The 23,164-nt window shown below is 44.4% G+C and overlaps 1 protein-coding gene and 1 pseudogene across 1 annotated transcript in view; both read right to left on the bottom strand.

Moving 5' to 3' along the window:
- Positions 1–5,616: 5,616 nt before the first annotated feature.
- CYFIP2 (cytoplasmic FMR1 interacting protein 2) overlaps positions 5,617–23,164 on the bottom strand; it is a 127,888-nt gene continuing 110,340 nt past the window's right edge. Inside the window, exons 28-32 of the mRNA XM_036913222.2 lie at positions 18,509–18,581; positions 17,978–18,072; positions 12,286–12,524; positions 10,740–10,887; positions 5,617–8,508 (exon numbers count right to left, since the gene is read on the bottom strand). Coding sequence (XP_036769117.1) covers positions 8,341–8,508; positions 10,740–10,887; positions 12,286–12,524; positions 17,978–18,072; positions 18,509–18,581 — 723 coding nt within the window. The 3' untranslated portion in view covers positions 5,617–8,340. The remainder of the gene's footprint in view (positions 8,509–10,739; positions 10,888–12,285; positions 12,525–17,977; positions 18,073–18,508; positions 18,582–23,164) is intronic.
- Positions 14,644–17,954, bottom strand: LOC118926558 (60S ribosomal protein L36a-like; annotated as a pseudogene).

Genomic DNA, 23,164 nt, shown 5'->3' with positions numbered 1-23,164 from the left:
ACATGGTTGATGTGTCACCTGCTGTGAAGGCACAGGCACTAGGAGGGGGAGTAAGACAGAGGCAACACCTACACTCACACACTGTAGTCATTCAATGGTCAGAGCACCAACATGAAACTGTAACTGATGAGTGGTAAGAAGGCCAAGTACAGAATGGGTGGAGAGCATTTAACAGAGCAACTGAGACCTTGGCCTCTAGGAGTAGGAAGGGGCATTTTAAGTGACACATGTCTGTGAAGACAGGGAGGGGATGTTGGGGGTGGGGGTGAGCAATCCTGTCAGGTAGGGGCAGGTGTGAGCATCTGGGGGGACATGGGGGAGCCTGGGGCCCCAGGATGAACTGAAAAAGGCCAGTGGTGTGGTGTTTAACTTCTATTGTTTCCTGAGTCTAGGTTCTCCAAGTATAAAATGGGGATGCTGATGACAGGAGGAGTGAATTAAACGAGAATGTGTGGCAGCCATGGATACGTTGCCCCGAGGAGGCTGTCCTGCTGAGAGCCAGGCCCGTGCCCACTGCAGCTGCTAATGAGTCTAATGAGTTTTAGAGCCGGGCTCCTTGCCAGTGAGTGTTTAAGAAAGTCCTAGCCAGGGGCTCTTTGCGACCTCCTTTTCCTGCTGGTCTGAAACGCCAGAAGGCAGAAATCCCTGCATTTTATTCTGACTAATGAAGGTGGAGTTTAGGGGCTGCATATTTTTAGCTCTGATAGCATCTCACAGCATATTTTCCCAGGGAAACCCTCCGCCTTCCCCGTTCTGCCGGAAGCCTGGCCTAGCCAGACAGTGCAGTATCTGGGGACCCCGGGAACAGGCTGAGAAAGAGCAGACTGAGGAAATCAGAGTAAATCAAACCAGATGGGGACGTGGGGGCTGGCTTTGGGGGCTAGTTAGTCTCCTCCTCCCCTAGAGGGAAGCAAACATGTCTTTGTCCCTTTCTCCCCCCACCTCCCTGGCTTTATTTTCTTTAGGGGAACTGAAGGCAGCATCAGAGCCAGCGCCCCTCCACCCTCTGCAGGGTCTGGGACAAAAGTGCCACAGATCACATGTCTCTAAGTAATTAAAAGTTCTAATTCATGCAATTAAACTGTTAGGTAATATGCTGTGTCTCCCTGACAACAAAATATAATCCTTTATAACACAAAAGAAGGTATATGTGAAGTCATGGGTCATATATGACTGAAAGTTGGCAAAAACACTGAAAATGACTTGAATTTACCATTGCATGTTTCTGGGTGTTCTGTTGCAAGGCCAGAGGGTTTGGATGGATAAAATAAAGACATAGGTAATTCATAAATCTGTATTTACATTATGAATTTCATTTTTCCTTGCCGTAGCATCATTATGTTTTATAATCAAGATCCATCCTCCCTGCATTACTGAGATGTAATTGACAAATAACTACATATTTAACGTGTACAATGTGATGTTTTGATGTACATATACATGGTGACATGATCATCACAAGCAAATTAACTAATACATCTATCATATAATAACCTTTTTTTTTTGGTCTGGTGAGAACACTTAAGATCTACTCTCTATGATCAAGGTTTTCATAGAATTTGTGTCCTATTATCAGTAATGCCAAATTAGACAACCTTTCTTGAGTCATTGTAACACTTAGTTTCTTAATTTCAGTTTGAAGAAATTCTGCTCTGATAAGGGGTAGCACCATCAATAAGATTTTTAAAGCAAAACTTAGATTCAGAAATGAAACCATGCATTTTACATATTGCATTCAACTACTGTAATGAGGTCCCATATAATTATTGCTATTACAGAAAAGATTATATTTTCATTTTGCTATGTAAATTATATTACATAAATATCCCTTTTATCACAATTTTCACTGTCTCTTAAGCAATATCTAGAGCATACAGTAATTCTTGAACTGTTCTTTCAAATTTTTCAGTTCTGGTATATTACAAGGAAACCTTCCTAAAAGCAGTATGTGATTCATTGTTCTGACTTCCTTCAATCAAGACTGTGTTTTGTACCTGTGATAATGGCCAAAAAAATAGTTGGTTAACAAGTTAATTTGGGATTATCTGTATATGAATCTTCTTTTTCTTAGTCATGCAAAACATTTCTATTTCAGTTTCAATTTCTTTATATTTCATCAGAATGCCACTTTTGTTGCCTATTTCATATACATTTTCATTTAGGAAAGCCAGTTTCTCTAAAATTGGTAGAAATATGTTTTAATTCTCTTAAAAGCCTTGTAATTTTTATAATGTAAATAATAGCAATAGTTTATACCAAATAACTATGGTTATGTAAATTCAAAATTTATATTCCCCCAAGACCACAATTCACTCATTGATGATCTTCTGTGATTTTCATTAACTCTTTTAGTGCATCTTTTACCTTGTCTAAACTAAATCTATTCACTTTGCCAGCATTTTGTTAGCCACTGTCTTAAAGTCGCTATAATGTGAAATCTGATGTTTCATTAGATGTTCTATCTTTAATAAACGGTTCCATAAAATACTGTATGTAAATTTTTTTTGTTCCAAAAGAAAGCACAGTTGTAATCATGTTTCCTCGTAATAAATTCAAACCATGTGCTGGATATGGCACAAAAATACTCCTGGATTTCTGGCTGAAAGAGTTCTCACATGTCATTATCACAGGCTTGCCCTCCTTTCATTGCCTACATGCCTGTGCAGCTCAAGTTGCCCGGCAGTTCCAAGCGGGTGCGTCCACGGCCTGCAGAGATCTTCATGGCACTTGGAAGCGAAAGCCTTTTGTTTCAAGGATGAGAGCAACAGAAAAGGAAAAAGGTTCCATTGGGGCAGGAACAGTGTCAGTGACAGACTGGATGTTTTGGGATTACAGGTTGCACTGAGACAGGACTGAGCTTCAGATTTCAGATTTCAGGTGACAGAGATATGTTTTTTATTATTAAGGTATCATTGATACACAATCTTATGAAGCTTTCACGTGAGCAACATTGTGGTTACTACATTCACCCATATTATCAGGTCCCCCCACCCAGCCCACTGCAGTCACTGTCCATCATTGTAGTAAGATGCTATAGCATCACTACTTGTCTGATATGCGTAGTGTTTTTAAGGAAATAAATCATTGTACATGAGTGTGACCTTTAGGGCCTGGTAAAGTGTGCTGGGGCAAGAGCATGTTTAACCTAATCAAAACTGCAGAAAGTCAGGGCTATCTCTTGGCCAGCCCTTGATGTTGGTAGATTACTTCCCTTCAATCTCTTGGTGCCTCCACCTTCATACATCCAAATTCTCATTTCTCAAGTTAGGCAGAAATAGAACCTCTTCCATGAAGTCCTCTCTGCTACTGCTCCCATCCTCTCCATCTTACTCCAGCTGAAAGAACATTTTCTTCTGATCTTGCCAAATTCCCCTGGGAACCCTTGGGATAGAGGTGCCACATAGCATACTGTGACATGCTTAGTGGTAAGAGCTTGGATCCGGATTCCGACTTATTGTTTTGACTCTTAGCTCCATCCCTTACCATCTTGGAGACCTGTGCCTCAGTTATCTCCAGCTGTAAGATGGGAGTAAATAATAGTACCTACCTTCTATAAGCTGTGAGGTTTAAGTAAGTAAAGCATTTAATAAAACTGCTTTTTCTGAGGCCTGGCATGGAGAAAATTCAGTAACTGCTAGTGATTATTAGACTCCCCATCTTCACACTCAACACGCGGTATGCATTTTTTCCTCTCCTGCCACCCCATTCCTTCCTTTAGGTCTGTGGCCATGACCAATTTTTAATCTTACATAATGTTGCAAATAGTATTCAAGAAGAGTTTTTCAAAGCAATGGTGTCCCAGACTTCAACACCCAGGGCCCCCTGGGACAGCTTCTTTCCCAGATCTCTCTCTCCTCTTCCCCAGAGTTAGGAGCTGATCTGTGCCCCCTGCTCCTATGTTGAAGTTCTCACCCCCAGTACCTCAGAATGGGACTATATTTGGAGATTGGGTTTTTAATGAGGTAATTTAGGTGAAATGAAGTCATATGAATTGTTCCTAATCAAATATGACTGGTGGCCTTGTAAGAAGAGGAAACTGGGACACAGACACACCCAAACAGAAGACCCTGTGAAGACACACAGAGAGGACGGCTATCTAAAAACCAAGGAGCGAGGTCGCAGAAGAAACCAGCCCCGTCACACCTTGATCATGGATTTCTAGCCTCTAGAATTGTAAGAAAATAAGTTTCTCTTATTTAAGCCAGCTGGTCTGTGGCATTTTGTTATGGTAGCCTGAGAAAATGAATATACTCCACTACCCCTCTCTCCCCCATCATGAAACACCTCACCTTTTCACCTGGAATCCCTCAGTCCTTTGCTAGGTCCCTGCTTCCCTAACTGTGGCCGAGTGTCATGATTGCCTGTGTGTCAGGGTCCCTCTCCTGTTGGGAGTTTTCTTTACATCTTAACATGGACTTCCATGTCCTTAGCCCAGTGTTCTTCAAAGCATGTTCCATGAGAGGATCATTAGGGTCACAGAGAAAAAGACTCTAAGGTCATGGCCACGAGGGGATGCAGTGTTAATCCAGGCTGATTAGGTTCTGCCAGACTCAGAGCACCAAGGATCTTCAAGGACGGAGAGTATGAAGCATTCCCCAATTCATTTGACCATGGCATCCTCTTCTCACCGAGCCTTGGGATTAACAGTCCTCCAAGGGCACTAGCTTGAACCACTAATGATGAGACTCCTTGGAGCTGGTGACACATGACTGAGGGTGATTTTGAGTTTGGGAAGTAGTCAGGCCCCTCAAAGTACCCCATTGCGACATTACCTAAAACCAGGATATCAGAGCTGGAAAGGACCTCAGATTATTGTGTCCAACATGAAGATTTGGAATCTGAGGCATTGAGATATTAGAGGGCAGCTTAAGGCCACAGCAGTGGGAGTGACACGTATGCCCTAGGACTCATCTTTGTGGACAGTGTTAAGGAAATGTGGTGGTGTGTAAAATGTGAGGTTCTGCGCACTGCTTAAACACATCCTCCTAGTGTAGTTCTAGCGTCATCCTTTCTGATAAGTATGAGAGGTTTCCAGGGACCTTTGGCCTGGGAACTTTCCTGCCACTGCGCTGGCCCCTCTCCTTGTCAGACTGTGCTTAACCTTATGACCCAAAGTCCAAAAAAGTCGGGTGACCAAATCCTTAAGTCTAGTTTTGGGGTCTGGCCTGGCTGATTAGTTCATTGTAGTGTGACAGCAAAAGCCCAGTCTTGGAGACGGTTCAGATCAGAGCTGTCACTTAGTAACTGTGAAAATAAACACGTTGCATAGCCTCTCTGTCAAAAGTAGGATGTAACACCTATTTTTTAAAATTGATTGTGGTTGAGTCAAAGGAATAGCTGAACAAGATTTACTGCGGTGCCCATGCACTTCAGGCCTGATGTATTAGTTCCCATTCTTCTTAAAACAAGGGATCTTGGGAACAGACTTACATTCAATGGGACTATGAAATTCCTAAGAGCAGGAACTATCACCTCTACCCTGCCTAGTGTGAATCAGTTTGTAAAGAGGAGACTCCCCCCTCTCGCAGGTTGTTTCCTCAGTCACTGGATTTGATGTGGCCTTCCCCAAATCAGTAAGCACTGGAGCAGGACAAGGAATCGAGACCAGGATGCTGGTTTCACTAGTTGGAAGCAGTTTTAATGGAGATGGAAATGTTTATCAACTTAACACAGGTACCCAAAATACAAAGCAAAATATCGTCTTCAGCTGCATAGCAAATATGATTTAAGAATTTAACATTGTTCTTTGATCACAAGCGTAAATATGTCACCATAAATAAATGTAAATTCATTGTACAAAAATCCCCAACAACTCTTAATACAAATATGGTACATTTGACAATTTCTGAAACAATTTTTTTAAAACTTTTTAAAACCTAAGATTTTTCTTTTTATGGTTCTTAAACACACACAAAAAAAGAGGCGGCAGTAATATCAAGGAGGAAAGAATATTAAGCCTGTTTGGTATTCATAAATAAAGGCTGCTGGCAAGCCAGGGATATGAAATGTCTGTGCTGAAGGTGAAGACCTCAATTTACTGGGATCAAGTCTCTTGACAATAATGGGATTCTGCCCAGAGGGTCAAACTCAGGGTTATGAATGCAGGGTGGGAAGGGAGGGTTGTTGCAAAAGCAATCTCACCGTATCGATGATTCAAATCCCCACAAAAGCAACGGTCAGGGACTTGGAATGAACTCTAAGACTTCATAGCTCATCACGTCTGAAAGAGCTGCTGTTCCCAGGTAGGGCTGAAGATTTGGAAGGCTTGGAGCTTACAGGTGTCATGTCAGTCTGAAGGCGTGTTCTACCATGTTGTTTCACCTCTCTTTGCCTTCGGGACACATCAGTTGTCATCAAGAGAAAAAAATTAGGCATCAAAATAGGAAGGGGCAGCTCCAGACAGGAGCTTCCACTTTAACCCACTTTCCTTCCCTACTAATGTTTTCTTTCATGGCTCAGTGGGAGCTCAAAGCCCAAGGTCAGCAGGAGAGAGGATTCCACCGCAGTGGTCCACAGGCTTGCATGAGCAAGAGAACAACTCAGAGACTGTGGAAAGTGCTCATTTCTTGACCTTACTCCCAGAGATGCCGAGTTAGTGGGTGTGAGGCGGGGTCCGGGAGACTGCACCTAGTGTGCTGACCTCAGCGGCCCTAATGGAGGCGGCCTTTGGGCCACACTTGGCGAGCCCTACCTTTCTCCTCCCTGGTGAGCAGAGTGTATCACACAAACCTCTTCCTACAGACACGTCGTTGCCCTTCCCGTGGGGTTAGAATGGGCATCTGATTAATGGTGACCCTTCCCACTCATCCACCCTGAGGGACAGGATCCTTATTATTCTATTTTCTCTCTTTTCTTTTCCTCTCTGGGCTGGGAGAGAAATATCAAATGCCTCACTTTATATTTTCTTACGAACTCCAGGTCACAGTCTCCCTTTGAAGAGGTGCTCTGTAATCAACATTCACTTCCCCAAGGCTTCCATCCTTCTGAACAGGTTCCCCATGCATGGAAGGAGATTCTGCAAGGAAGTCTGGTTCAGCCTGGGAAAAGGAAGTAGATCTGCCCTTGTGGATATGCTCCGTACCTCCAAATCTAAGTTAAGAAACATTAATGAAGTTGACAGCAAAAGACAAAATGTCCCAAGCATCTTTCAGCTTCCGAGACAATGAAAGTCCTGGCTCACTAAAACAGGACTCTTTTTTGGGGGCGCATGTTGGGATTAAAGGCTAACTTATGAGGGTTATTTGTACACCTCACCTCCCTGACCCTAATATATATGCTTTTGGCTTTTGCTGAAGTACCTTTTTAGTATTTTCCTTCTGGTGGGAGTTTCCCCTGATGAGTCTGAGCAAAGAAATGGTGCCTAACTTGGCTGCCAGTGCCTGTGGGCGGCACATGCCTGACTTGGTCAAGACTGTGTTCCTGGTGCCCACTGCCCTGGGAGGCTTGGAGCTCACCATGTGTCTGTTTAATGAATAAAGGGGCCATCTCACCATGGTCTAACTGCCTTCTGTTTGGGGCTCTGAGATTCCTGGCTGTGTTCATAAATACTGCCTCCACACAGGGCGCCTGACCATCTTCCTGCCCCAATTCCACTCAGTGGGACATGGTTGTGAGTACATTTCTGAGTTCTCCCTGGGAGTGCCCTGAGAGGGGAGTTAGGGTGTGGTCTGGGGAATCTGCAGAAGGCCAGGCCCAATACCATCGACCACGGCTCCAATATTGGGAACCTTGCCCCCTGTTCACCCCGGCCCCTGCGCCTGGTTCAGGAGCACTCTTGGTGGTAGCCTCCCTGGTGTCCAGAGCAGGAGGAGATGCCTGCCACCTGGGAAAATGGGGGGAGGGAGCCAGAGGAGGTGAAGAAGCCAGTAAGTGGAGGCACGCCTGTCAGGCCAGACTGCTGTCTCAGGGCGTGGCCACGCTCTTTTTCTTGATCTCTTGAGACTTCAGTCCTGAGGTCACATGTGAGCACTGGGTAGGGTGTTGTCATCTTGGGAGGAGGTCTTGGGAAGCAACCATGGATGTAGGGTGGGACTGTGAGATGGAAAAGAGTGGAACTAGGGCTCTTCACACGGCTCAGGGAAAAAAGGGAAAAAAGCACATAGTGCCCTGTTTCTTTTTTTGTTTTGTTTCGTTTTTCATTTACACTATGGGAAAACCACCATGGAGATGTCAGGGAAGAGCATGCACCGGCCCAGCCCTTGGGAGGTGGAGATGTGTTTGGGGAGGTTCTTGTCCGCTTCTAGGTCCATCCCGCACGCGATCGTCAGCCCTGGTGCAGGCTGGCCATGGTTTCCTCTCCTGCTGCTGCTTCTCCCAGTCGAGGGTCTGCAGGACCTCGGCCTAGCAGGTGGTGGCCAGGGACTGGTGGATGGGCGGCTGGAAGCAGCGCACATGTTCCACGGTGGAGCTGTCTGTTTCCACAGACTTCATGTACTTGTTCAGGATGGCAAAAACCTCATTGTTCAAGATCTGGTACTTCCTAATTCTATCCGCCATCTTCTTCAGGGGCTGCAGAAGGAGACAGGGTTGTGCAGGTTAGGGGCAGGAAAGGGCGATAGAGGGATAAAACAAGCAGAGAAGAATTCAGTGAGGTCAGGGTCCAGGGTCCCGATGCTTCGTCACTTTCTTCCTTAGAGACCTTCTATGGGTTCCCAGAGCTTGGCAATCAAAACTCTGGCCATAAAATCCTTTGTGAGTTTCAAAACTTACTACAAAATTACAGTAATCAAAGCAGTGTGGTACTGGCATGAAGATAGCAATACAGACCAATGGAATTGAGGGCCCAAAAAGAAACTCTTCCATATGTGGTCAAATGATTTTCAACAAGGGTGCCAAGACCATTCAGTGGAGGAGAAAGGATGGTCTCTTCATCAATGGTACCAGGGCAACTGGATATTCACATGCAAAAGAAAGAAGCTGCATCTTTACCTTATGCCACATACAAAAAATTATCTTAAAATGGATCAAAGACCTAAACATAAGAGCTAAATCTATAGAACTCTTAAAAGAAAATATAGATCAAGAGCTTCATGACATTGAATTTGACAATGATTTCTTGGATGTGACACCAAAAGCACAGGTAAGAAAAGAAAAATAACATTGGACTGTATCGAAATTAAAAACTTGTATACAGCAAAGGACACTCTCAACAGAGTGAAACGGCAACCTCTGGGATGGGAGAAAATGTTTGCAAATCATGTATCTGATAAGAGATTATTATTATCCAAAATATATAAAGAATTTCCATAATTCAACAACAAAAAGAAACAGCCCAAATAAAGAATGAGCAAAGGACTTGAATAGACATTTCTTCAAAGAAGATAAACAAATAAACAATGAGCAAATGAAAAGATGCTCAACATCACTAATTACTAGGGAAATGGGAATCAAAACCAAAATGAGACCCTTCATATCTGTTAGGACGGCTATTGCCAAAACAATCCCCCCAGAAAATAACAAGTGCTGGGAAGGAGATGGAGATGTTGGAACTCTTACGTATTGCAGGAGGGCATGTAAAACGGTGCAGCCACTGTGGAAAACAGTATGGCAGTTCCTCAAAACTTAAAAATAGAATTCCCAGGTGATCCAGCAATTTCATTTCTAGGCATATACCCAAAAGAAATGACAGCAGGGGTTTCAACACACATTTTGTACACACACACAATCATAGCAGTAATATTCACAACAGCCAAAAGGTGAGTGCTCATTAGTGGGTGAATGGATAGAACAAAATATGGGATATACATGCAATAGCATATTATTCAACCTTAAAAAGGAAGGAAGTTATGACACATGCTACATGGGAAACCTGAACACATTATACTAAGTGAAATTAGGCAGCCACAAAAGGACAAATACTATACTATTCCATTTATATGAATTACCTAGAGCAGTCAAATTCATAAAGACAGAAAGTGGAAGGGGGGTTACCTGAGGCCTAGGGAGGGGAGAACGGGGACTTAGTGTTTAATGGGTAGAGTTTCAATTTGGGAAGCTGAAAAGTTCTAGAGATGGATGGTGGTGATGGCCACACAATGTGAGTGTACCTAATGTCACTCTACACATCAGATGGCTAAAATGGTAAATTTTATGTATGGATATTCTACCACACTGGCAAAAAAAAAACCCTTTATGAGGTGAATCCTGCCTCTTTTTCCTTTCAGCTGGTCCTGGAGACCCCCTTTCCTTCCAGCCACATGTCTTCATGCCTCTGCACTTTTGCTCTAGCTGTTACTCTGTCTGGAACACCTCCCGACCCTGCACCCCATTTTCTGCCTGGCTATTTGCTGCTGGTCATTCTGGATTTAGCCCAAACCTCGTCTCCACTGGGAGCCTTCTCTGTGCCCGCTCCCTGGCCCCCTGGCTGGCTTAGACAGCCTTGTCCATGCTCCCACAGCAGCCCTGCTGACCTGCAACAGCACCTGTCCCGTCCCTGCACCACTTCCGTGGGCAGTATTAGTTCGTGTGATGAGGGACCAGCATTAGCAGCACCAGACTGGCTCAGAGAAGGAGTATTTCAGGACTGGGGCCCAGCCCTGCCCTGTGGGCTGACCTGACTCATCCCCGTGGGTTGTGAGCAAGTGAGTCCTGGTTTCCTACAAGAAGGTCCCCAGCCGCCGAGTGTCCCTGCCCACTGGCGGTGTGTGGGGTCGGCTCCATAAGCAGCTCACCCTCCTCAGGTGAAAGCCTGCTCGCCAGGCCTGGCCCCATCTCCCAGGCCCCAGCCACGAGCTGCTTACCACATTCTTAATGATTTCATCCTTCCCGTCCTGCCTCTGGACTTTTAGCAAGTGGTAACAGAAGTCAAACAGGTCAAAGCGGCGCTGCTGGCCCAGCAAGACGATGATGGAGCAGCCAGCCCAGTTCAAGCCGTCCCCGAAGCACTGCCTGGGATGGGGGAGAGGAAGCGGCTGGGGTGAGAGGCGGGGAGGGAGGGGCCCTCACCTCGGGCCAGGAGTACAGCCAGTGAGCAGGCCAGTCTCCGTCAGTTCTCTTCATCTGTGAGATGCGTACAAGGGGAGGTGAGCATGGGTTCATTCTCCCAGGGATTGTAGTTCTAAGTCCTTCTAATCACAAAGAGGAATCAGTCTGTTACCCCCCTGATGTCAGAAACAGAACCTTTGAAGAAAACAAGTTTGCAGAAAAAAATCCAACTAGCCCTTATGATTTATGTGGCTGATTAAAATTCTGCTGCGAATATGTCTTGGCTCTATAAAGGAGCCAGAGGAACTCCTGTGAGGGGCATGGCCATTTCAAGCCAGGAGTCCACCTGGCCAGCGCAGGCTGAGAGGGCGGGGGAGGGGCACGGGGAGTGGACAAGGGTGTGTGGAGGGCTGGGGGACACGCCGTGAGTCCTCGTGGGCACAGCCTACATGCCCCTAGCCCTCAACAGCAACTTGGCCAATTTGGGAGGCGGTGGGTCATTTCTCTGCTGTCTTCCTGGTCTTTTAGCAGTAGCCAAGGCCCAGTGACTAATCTGAAAACAGCCTTCCCAGCCCAGGCCCAACACTGCGTCCTCTGGAAGCCTCTGGCCGTCCTGCGTTTTCTCTGGAGCCCCTGGCTCTGAGGGCAGGCCTGGTCTGCTTCCTCACCGCTGGTCCTGAGGTGGCTGGGTGAGTGAAGAAGAACTGGCCTCTGCTTCTGCCTTCTCTGAGGACAGGACTGGATCACTCTTAAAGACCCCGTTTTTCAGGAGTACAGGCCTATGAGACAGGCCACCATGAGAAAGTCAGGGCCTAACCTCAGCCAGGGAAGCCTGTCTCTATTCCATGAACCCTGGAGTTTTGTTGGGGGTGAAGTGGGCAGTGAGGTTCTTAATGCCAAACCCCACCAAGACTCCCTCCTGCCCATTCCATCAGCCCAGCCCCCAGTCCCAGAGAAGTACTGAGCCCTGAAGCCCACACTCATGACCACACTCCACCTCTGCCTCCAGCCACTTGTTGCCTTTCCTGGAATGTCCCCTTCTCTCCTCTAAAAGCTGAATCCCAGGCAATGTCTGTGAATTAAATGCCAGTAACCCACTTGTCTCCCTTTTCGGACACCTGTCATCCTTCCTGCCCTTGTTACCAAGCAACCTCAATACTGTGTCTGATGTCCATTCATCCTGTGTCCTCTCAGGCCCATGAACCCATGAGATGGGCGCCATCCACTCCGGTCCAGCATTGGTGTTAGTCTATGTCACCTGATAAATGGGGTGGAAAACCCCATCCCTGCCCACCGTTTGGACTGAGCTCTGGCAGCCTGGTGATTCACAGGTGGGGGGACTGTCTTCCCTGAGGTACTCACTCAGCTGTGAACTCATTGGTCCCCACGGGGATGCAGTAGACAAACTGCATGGCACTCCAGAGCCGGTGGAATTCTACGCACTCATCCACGTGCATGACGCCGTTGGTGGGTGGTGGGCCTCGCCAGATGGGGTCCTGCAGGTAGCTCCGAATGCGGGTCAGGATGACCTCAAACATGGACAGACCACAGCACAGCCGCTCCTTGGTCAGCAGGTCACCCTCCCGAGCAATGGCGATTTGCTGGGAACAGAAGAATATGAACCTCTCCACACTGGACCCCTTCTTCCACCTCTCACCAGAGAGTCCCAAACCCCAGGCCTGGCCACGCCTGGAATTCATTCACTAGAACTGATACCCTGACCGGAGCAGGTCACTAACTTTATAAACCTTAGTGCAATAGCAGGGACATTTTGTGGTCTTACTTATGGTTAAGCAAAACTTAGAAGCCATCAAAGAGGAATACTTGAATTAAAAAATTTTTGATTGACCATCTAATGAAATGCTAGGTAGTCACTGAAAAGACTGAGATGACACTGCCACTAGTTCCTACCCCTGGAGTGTGGGCAGTGTGCCAGGCCCTGGTCTAAGCTATGTATACCTCCCATCTGCCCCATGAAATAGGCGTCATTATTATCCCCGTTTTAACAGATGAAGAAACTGAGGTTCAGAGAGGCAGCCAGTGAGTGGAAAGCTGGGAACATAGAGCAAGTTGCAGAAAAGGACATATACTACAATCCTATTAAAAATATCAACAAATAATCCCACAGACAAACAAAACTGTGTGTGTGTGTTAAACACTTTAAAAGGACACAGCAGTAGTGGGAGCAGATGGGCTTGGAGAAGTGGGGAGGGATTTTCACTTCTTACTTTAAATACCCTGTACAGTTCAATGCACTACAATTGAACCTATGCTACTCTTCTAAATTTGCCAGTAATTTCATAAAATTACTTCCTCTAATTAGAAGTCCCCTGACCACTGTAAACAACCTCCATTAATAATTTAAACTGGCTTCTCATCTGGGTCCTGGTTACTGCATCTCTATAATCAGCCGGCTTGACAAGCAACCCAAAACATTGTACTGTTGCATTATCAGTATAAACATCTAGGGGTCAAGGTCTCAGAAGTCATCTGCAAAGTAAGATAGATACATTTTAAAGTTTAAGGTCAAAGCAATGCCTCCAAATCCAGGGGCACAGCTAAAGAGGGCTGACTTCTGAGACGGAGAGGTCCACAGGGCACTCAGGGGTCAGCGCCCCAGAGGGAAGCTTCCCCACAGAACTCATTTTACAGGGTTCCTGCGGGAAGCCTGCCTGACTTCTCCCTGTAAGCTCCCACCTTGGAACCGCAGAAAGAGGGCAACCTCTAAATTAATCCACGGAGAGAAATGAGTCAGGAAACAGCAATGCCAGAGCCTGTCAGAATAGGGGCCATGAGTGCAGTTGTCATATGACAACTGACAACTGTCAACTGCAAGAAGTCTAGGATAAAAAAGTGAAGTGGAGAAGAGGAGTTCGACAATGTGTATTTCAAATATGAAAGAGAGGGGACCCTGATTCACTGACTTAGTTGATTCTGTAGGCAGAGACAGACAGCTCCTGAGCAGAAAGGAGACCACTCAGGTGGCCACAGTCAACGAGAACCATCCATCTCTTTTAAAAAGTCCTGAACTGACTGCGTGAGCCTCTTCTCACCAGGCAACGCTCTGCGCTGGCACGTGGAGGCTGGAGAGGCTTCCACTTCAGGGCCCTGGTGCAAGGAAGATGCTCAGGGAGTACAAAGGACCCAGGTTCGTTCTCAAGTCAGGAACGTTCTTCATGAATGAACACAGAGAGCTCTGGCTTACTAATTATAATTAATCTTCTGTGCCTTTAGTCAGTCTGAATTAATTCTCAGGGCCTGACAATTATGGCAGAAACTAAAAAATCAGCAATGGGGTTTATAAATCTGCAGACAGACTCGGAATTCCGGTGACCACCCCCTGCCTACTACAGCCAACCAAAGGGCCCTTGACTAAAATGATTTAAGAGTGTCTGTCTCTTTTCTCAAAAAAGTGTTTACCCTTGCAGTTTTTTCCTGTGAACTATAAAAGGAATACATGGTTGCTGGGCAAAATCTGGAATAAAACTTTTCAAAAAGTTGTAAGTAAGAAAATAAAAAGCTTCCACTAACTCCATTACCCAGAGGTGAGCTTTTTAAAATACTGATGATTTGTTTGTTTATGTTGAGGTATGTGAGTTGTGTGTATGCATCTATATTTAACAAAATTTGGACCATATTTTCTATATTGCTATATTCTCTTAAGTTATCGGCAACCTAAAAAACCATTTCCTTCAATACTTTTAGGCACACAACTTTTTAAAGGACACCTAAAATGGCCATTGATATACCATCATTTATTGAGTCTTCTACTCTTACTGGTTATTTTAAATAGTTTATAAATTTTCACCATTACAGACAATTCTTAAACAACCACCTTTATGCATTAATACACTTTAAGCTTATCTCTGGTCATTTTCTTAAGATAAAATCCTATAACTATTCCATTGAAGAGTATAAATATTTTAAAAGGCTTTTGCTACATGGCGGCAAACTGGCTTCAAGAAAAAGCTGAGCTACTGCATTCCTGCCTGTGGGAGGGGAGCTCCCGGTAGCCTCACCAGCCCTCTACAGTCATGAAGAAAAGTCCTTTGCCAGTTTGGGAGATGAAAATTGCACCCCATTCTCCTAATTTACATTTCATTGATCACTGGTAAGGCTAAACACTTTGTTTGTTGGCATCTGTATTTTTTATTTGTGGGTTTTCTCTCATGTCCTCTCTTCTTTGGGTACGTCTGTCACTTTTTTTTTTTTCAAGTGAAAGAACATAACCTCAAGATTTTATTGTCTTCTTAATAAAACAAAATATGAAGCTTGGAACTGGATCACTTGGCCCTTTCTCTTCTTATGTCCTCCCAGTTGAAAATGTTTGCATCTCTTTAACAGCCAGCACTTTCTTAGATGTGCAGTTGGGCTTAACACATTCAAGCCTCAGCCCAAACTTCTTCATAGTTTTTAGCCTTTTTCTGGAAATGTGGCTTAGTCAGCCTGCCGCAGCCACTTGCCTCCCATCATAACGCCGCTTTCCCTCGGCATACGGAGAATCCTTGCCTTTCTCTTACTGTGTCACTTTATGGGGTTGGTGCTTGCCACACCTCTTACAGAAAGTCTTGTGGGTTTTAGGAACATTCACCATGTTTAAGAGAGCATTATTGGCACGGAAAGTTCTATCATTTTCTTTTTGCTTTGAAAATGGACATTAAAGATCATCTGCCGCAAACATCCCCAATATGGTGACTTGGTGTTATATGTATTATGTGTGTATGTTGTCTAACAAAAATTTTATCCATTTCTTTTCTATTCCACTGAGTGGGGGATTGTTCTCCCTTTCTGCCATTCTTTTCTGAGTTAATAAAGGAACACAAAAAGCATCTGGGAAACCATATGAAAATAAATTTCTGCAGGTAGTACTCTGATGACATGTAGTATCCTTTGGAGGAGAATAATCTCTCAATACTCCTTCATTACATAAACCTCTGTTTTCTGGAAGTCCTTTTTATTTGTTCGTCATAACGATCATGAAAGGCAGCTCAACTTCTTAGTAGCAAACAGCTGTTGGCCCATTTTATAGATGGGAAAATAAAACTGAGATATTAAGTACCTAGTACTGGTGACAATTCATGGGTGAAGCTGAGACAAGGTCCCTGTCTTTTGACCTCCCCTGCCAGAGTGTCCTTTCCATGATAATGCTGGGCAACAAGTCAGGTCCCCTCAATGTGTTCTAGAAACAAATGAAAACAATGTAATACTGCTAAAACCTCCTGACTTTAAATTTGTAGCAGATTCTGTCACTGAACTAGATACTATGTGAGTTTCCTGAACCCCAGCGATCTTGCAATTCTGTTAACTTTTCTTTGGTCTGTGGGATGACTAAGTTTTGGACTATTCCTTGAGGGCTGGGAGACTTAGAAAACTGGCACTTCTTCTCCAGCAGAATGTCTAGACTTTCGTTTGTTAAATACACAGCATTTGACAAATTGAGATTTCTATCAGTCCCATGGAAATGGTGTTCACCAGAACAGGGAAGGAATTCACAGTCTTCTAAGTAGAAACACATGCCAAACGCTGGGTGCGAGAGGCTGGATTCTTGTAGGATGACACCAGCAGGGGAGCAGACACATTTGTGTATCGCTGGCTTGGGGGATTTCTCCCTAAAAGGAAATCTTTGGAGGATCTCCTCTGTTCAGCCCCTGCAGGCCAAAAAGGAAAATGTCGGTACTCCACAGCATCTGAATTCTCTCTGGGGTGACTCAAAGGACCCAAATGCCCCTGAAGGTTTTGCGACCGTTGACAGGAGGAGGGTGGCATGCAGGGGGTCTGGCCGGGGTTGTTCATCATGACACAGGGGCACAGCAGGCTCTGCAGCGTGCTCCAAATACTTGCCATGTTTTTTGAGAGAAGAGGCTGCCTTCAGCCCTCTGCTGAGGATGAGTCCTTCAGACCCATAGGCTTTTGTGATAATAGGAGAGGGGACCACAGGAATGCAAATCAAAGAGCAGATTTGAGTCTTAAACCTTTGCAACAGTGGGCTTTGGTGAACAGAACAAACCACCCTGGTGTGTCTCACTGGGGTGCTCTGCTTTCCTTCCTCCTGTGCTCCTCCCTGGGCCCCCTCAAAGTGGGCAGATAGCTCACATCAGCTTGAAAGGAGACAGCATGTGCTTTCTGTTGCTCTCCCCATTTCTCCTCTTTCCTGCTTTCCTCTGTGGTCTGTGAGTTCTCTGAAGGTGGGGGTCCTGTCTTACTCATCTCCATGTTCACAGCAACTGGTACAGGTTTGTAAAAACCAGTTCTAATTACAGAATTAACACATGAGCTCATTCACTTTTGAAAATATTGGAACATTTCAGGTAAAAGTGAAGTCTTCTTTGATATCCAGCCCCCATCTGTCTCTTTCATCTCTCTTCAGAGGTTGTCATCATTATGAACTAGGAGCAAATCATTTTGGGGGGAAAAAATCTTACTTACCTGGTCTTGTTTTATGCATTAAAAAACAGGAATGGCATGATACTATTATGAATCAAGTGCAACTTGTTTTATTCACCTACCCATGTGCTTATGATCTATCCACACTGATGCATCTAGATCTCAGTTTTCCTTTTCATTATTATATAGCAAGGATTCAGCTTATAGGTGACTTGACCACATTTTATTTAGTCAACTCTTTACTGCTTGTTCCAGCATTTGCTTTAACAAACAATGTTACAGTAAATGCCTTGAGTTTCTATAAACGTCTTTCTAGCAAAGATACCCAGAAGTGAACTGGCTGGCTCTCAGGGTGTGTGGAGTTTTAATTCTGAGAGATAACTTGGCAGAATTCCTGATACCTACTAGGAGCATAACAGATGCTTGTCTGACTTCCTTCGTTCTTGGCAGGATAGATGATACAGGGTATAGAAGAAGGAACTCGGGCCTGAGTGTCAGCAAATCTCATTCTAGACCTGTTTCTGCTGCTAAATGGGCTTTGTGGTGTAAGATATTCTCTTCTTCTCTCTAGGCCTCAGTTTCCCGACCTGTAAAATGAGGGGGTTGGACCAAATGTTCTCCCTCTGAAGTTCCTTTTGCTTCTCAAGAGTCCCCAACATGAGGGTCATACCTGAGGGGTCCCCAGCCGCTCTATCAGAGGGACCAGGTGAAGCGGGGCATACTTGGCTTCCAGGCGTTTCATCCGGACCTCCAGACGCTCCCCCTCTGCAAAAGAAGCAGTAAAGCAGAAAATGAAACACCGGGGCAACTGGGGAAGGCAAAATTCTCAGAGAACCTGGTGATGTACGTGTTCCAAAACTTGATGGGGCAGGCAGAATTGTTCTCCTTGGTTCTGGGAAGTGTGATCAAGACTCACTACCAGGAAAAATGTTGTTTTCTCTGTCCAGCCATGGAAACACCTACCTTGTGGGGTGGTGAGTTCCCCATCACTACAAAGACTTAAACCAAGGCTAGCCAGCAACACATTAAGGATGTTCTAGAAGGCCTGGAGTGTCATTTCCATGTCACGATTCTGTAGTCAATAGCTATCCAAAGCTTTAACCTTCTCCTTTTCTGACTGCAGATCTGAGTTTACTAGGATTAAGTGAGCATGAAGTTCAAAAGGAAGTTGACCATTTAGCTGCTGTTAGTGGTTTCTTACCTTTGATGTAGACTCTAGGCAAGATGTTTTGGAAGGGTGCAGCATGCAGCAAATCACAGACTTCTTCTTGAGACTGCAATCAGAGCCAGGAAAAGAAAGAGAAAACAATATTCGTTTTAAACCAGGAAGAATTTTCATCCCTAAAAACTTGAGCATTAGAGTCAGCAAGACCTCAGTTCAAATCCTGAGTCTTCTATTTACTAGCTGTGTGATCTTTGGCAAGTTGCTTAACTTCTCTGAGCCTATTTATTATCTGCAAAATGAGGATGAGAATAGTACCTATTTTAATGGCTTGTTGTGAGGATTCAGTGAGAGAACGCATGACATGATAGCACAATCCCTTGCACATAATGAGCACACAATACATTTTCATTATAATCTTAGAAGGAATTTGTTGAAGATTTTGAATGAGCAACAGAGAAATCAAATAAGAATGATGGGCCCCAGACTCTCTGTTTCTCTGGTTGATGTGAGGCCTGTGTAGGCTCAAAGCAGGTGGCTGGGCCAATCTTCCAGTCCATTACTCCAGATGACGACTGTGTAAAGGTCCGTGTCTGGTTGGTTTTCTCCACACCAGGCACCAACTAGTGAGTGAAGAGAGACCAGGACCCAGGATAGACAGGTTTTAATGTTGACTTGTTAGACTAAAAAGTTAGCTTTAAAAAACTTAAAAAGAGGGAAAAGCTTGGGGGAGGACAGACTAGAAGATATGGTGTAATAGGTTTACTGTCCCAGAACCAGCTCATGATCATTGGATTTCAGAATAAAGGGGCAGGGGAGGGCCTCCATGGGGCTTGGCTTCTCTTCTTTAAATTGCAGGGATTTGGATTAGGGGAGATCCAGGCTTCATTCAACTCTGACACTTTTGGTTCCTAAGCATCTGAGAAACTCAGGATTGTGCAGTGCCCTTGGCTTTCTCTACCCAGGCATGCGTGGGTCATGGCCATCCTGGAAAGCTAGAAGGCCAGCTGCTCAGGAGGGGAACCCCAAACTCCTTCTTACTACCTATCAGTCCTTGAAATGAGGACTGCAGGAGGAGGAAGGGAGGACACAGGAACCCTTCAGAAGGACTTGCCTGATGTAACTGAATGTAATTCCTAGTCTCTTAGCCAGGGGGAAGCTTTCCCCTTTCTTAAGCTGTTTTTCCCCTGACCCATGAATCAAATAACCTGGTCTTTGCGGTCTAAGCTATACCTAATCTTAGATCTTTGGATTCATCATATGATCTGAAAATTCAACTTATCATTCAGGCTAATCCTTAATTTATTAATGTTTAATTACATTGATTGACTTTTGAGTGAAGAACCTTTACATTCTTGGGATAAACCTCATGTGGTTGTGATGAATTATTCCTTTATTTAGTGCTGGGTTTTGTTTGCTAATATTTTGTTGAGGATTTCACTCTATATTCATGGGAGGCATTGACTTGTAGCTTTCTTTTCAAGTGTCTTTGGATTTTGTATTAGGGAACATAAATTGGGAAGAGTTACCCCCTTTTTTGTTTCGGGGAAGAGATAGTGCAGAATTGGTATTTCTTCCTGAAAAGTCTGATAGAACTCACAAGTGAAACAATGTGCACCTGCAGTGTTCTTCATTGGAATCATTGGAATTTTTTTAAAAAACTCAAAATAAAATCTCTTTAATAGGTATAGGGCTCTTCAGGTAATTGATTTTTTCCTTGTGTGAGTTTTGAGAGTTCGTGTTTCTCAAGGATTTGGCTCCTCATCTCTCCCAGGCTCTGGACTTGGATATTCAACTCCTTGCTGGGTATCTCTATGTCGACATTCTACAGCACCACATTTTGAAAGCTGACCTCTTCTCCCCTTCTCAGCTGGGGTTCCCATGCTCACAGAGGGTACAATCATCTCATCTCCCCAAGCCTAAAACCTGGGCTCATTTTCTCTTTCTTCCCTTCCCATGCCCAGTAAGTCCCCCATCTCTTGCTTCTCTCTGCATTTCTCCGCACTGACCACCACGACACCATACGCTCCTTAAGGGTGGGGATGCTGTCTCTATTTTTGCCTACTATCCCCAGAGCCTATGACATAATAGCTTCTTGGTATTTATTTATTAATGAATGAATATTTGTTATTTCATATGTTTCTGAGATAAATAAATGAACTCATATATCCACGAGTATCCTCCAAGTACTAGGATACTGTTACATCCATTCATCCAAAAAATATTTACTGAGTACCAGGCATTGTTCTAGGCTTTGCAGATAGGATGTTGAACAAGTTACACTAGATCTTTGCCCTCATGAAATTTACATTCCAGTTGATAGAGACAGATTAAAAACAAGTAAACAAATCAGAAATTTCAGATAGTAAAAAACACAAGAGGGTAATAAGCTAGAGAATATCTGAGAGTGAGGAAAGGACTACTTGAGAGAGGGTAGTTAGGGAAAATCTTTTTGAGGGGAGGTATCTCTGAAAGAAGAGTGGAATGCAGTGAGGGAGCTAGCCTTATAGATGTGAAGAACATTCCAGTGCAAAGGTCCTGGGGCAGACAGTAAGCTGGAGCATAGTGATTCTATGCTGGGAATCACAGGATAGCCCAAGGCCCTAATAGTAGGGAGGGCCAGATCATGTGAGGCTTCACAGGCTTGTATGAAGTTTGTATTTTATTTTAAATGCAAGGGAGAACTATGAAACTATTCTAAGAAGAAGATTAGTTCAATAGCCTCACTGCCAAGTTTTGTTATGTTTCTTTTTTCTTCCAAAAATTTCAGTTGCTCCTAGAAATATTTTCTTACTAGAAAAGTTGCCCATTGCATGAACTATCACTTCCTATTTTGTTAATGTGAATAAAATCAATCTTGGGAGCCACTTAGGGGATGAGGGCTCTGTGCCCTCTACAGGGCAATGCGGCTGCTTTGTTCACTTTACACAACGAGCTTCCCCTTCAGATTTCTTTGGGGGAGATCGGAGTATTCCATTTACCCTCTCTGCACCCGACCCCCCACCCTGAGTTTGCAAACTGCAGGACCAGAGGCTCTTTGGCAGTGCTTCCTGCTGGCATGCTTCCTGTGTGTTCTCTACCTTTAATGCCACTTGTCAGTGAGGGTGAGGAAAGAGAAAAGGGAGTGATGTCCTAATAGAAGTGGCGAAGCACTTGACTGGAATCCCCCAAAGAGTGAGCTACGTGGCCATTTCCATTATGAGGTGGCTACATACTCGGCAACACATTTTGTTGAAGGTATTTATTCGGCATTCAATAGCTGAGGCCATTGCAACGGACAGAAAGATCAAGTTGAGAGCACGTAAAGGCCTGCGTACGGAATGGAAACAAGCTTCCACTGTGGTGCCAGTGCTAACGGCTGAGCAACCTCTTGTCTAATGTCTATCTTAAAGGATCCGCCCTTGGCCTTCCACTCTGCCCAGGAACTCTCCAGCTCCTGGCCTGTGAAGGGCACCCGGAGCGCATTTTCCCCACTCACAGCCCTGCCTCTTTCTGCTCCAGCTGTGGCGCCTTTTGTGATAGGAACGCACTCTCCATGCGCCATCAGAGAACATTTGCTTTCTCCTGGGAGTGCCTCTAATCCATCCCTTTCTACCACTCCCTTTGTGTAAGGGGATACTTTCAGATCTCAATGCAAGCATCCTTCCTTCCAGGAAAACTTCCCTGACCCACCCCAACACCTCTGTGTGTGTCCTGAAAGAACCAAGTCCTTTTTCCCTTTACAATATTTGAACTCAAATCTGTTTTAGATATGCCTGCATGTGACTATTGGATTAATATCTACCTCCCCCTACTGGAATGTGACCTCCATGAAGGAGGGACAATGTCCATTTTTGACCACATTTCAGCCTCAACAGTGAGCACAGTGCCTGGCATTTAGTAGATATTCATTAAGTATGTGGAAAAAAAGCTGAATGTCTATGGCATATAGGGAATTGATACATTATTATTATTATAAGGGAGTTGAGAATCTGTACTACTTTGGGTTTTCTTTTATAGGCCTAGATGTTTCCCCTTATTACTAAGGGAAGTATTTTCTCTTCAACTTTACTGATTACTCTGTATGAAGTATGTGAATCATTTTTAAGAAATGCTCCACGTAGTGGGATTTTCAGGTGTCTTCTTTTCCCACCCCTCTCTCCCTTCCTCCCAGTTTTTTCCCTACTTGTATTTAAAATTCTACATTGAACATGTATTTCTTTAATTAATTTGAAAAAAACTCTGAAAGTAACCAATTCTTAACTTTAAGGAGCTTTTTGGATTATTGATGCTGGGACCAGCGGGAAGGAAATGAAATCCTAGCATGCCTCTTGGTCCAACAAGGAACAATATTTGCATCGGTTTAATAATTTTAACAGTTTTGTTTTAGGCTACCCTTAAAGCCAAATCACAGATACAGAAGAAAATAAAAGTGTCACAAAATGCAGCTGTGATCATATAAAAGTAAAAGTGTAGTGACAGGAGGGAGGAGGTGGAAGTGTCAGGAGTTGAAGTCAGGAGTGTTAGAAGTCAGAAGTCAGTCCTTGTCTTTCATGGAAAGGAGTAAAATACTAAATAATGCTACCAAAAGAAGCAACAGAGGTGTAAGTGTATTATCTCTGACTAGAGGGAAAAACAGAAGCAGTAGTGATATAATCAAATATTGAGAGGATGAGAGGGGAGAGGTGCAAATGAGCTAAAATCTCTCCCCAACCG

Source organism: Manis pentadactyla, chromosome 2 (genome assembly GCF_030020395.1).
Source record: "Manis pentadactyla isolate mManPen7 chromosome 2, mManPen7.hap1, whole genome shotgun sequence".
In the NCBI taxonomy this organism is placed as follows: Eukaryota; Metazoa; Chordata; class Mammalia; order Pholidota; family Manidae; genus Manis; species Manis pentadactyla.
The sequence above is the reverse complement of the archived record's forward strand: the minus strand, read 5'-3'. Positions and strand labels throughout refer to the sequence as shown.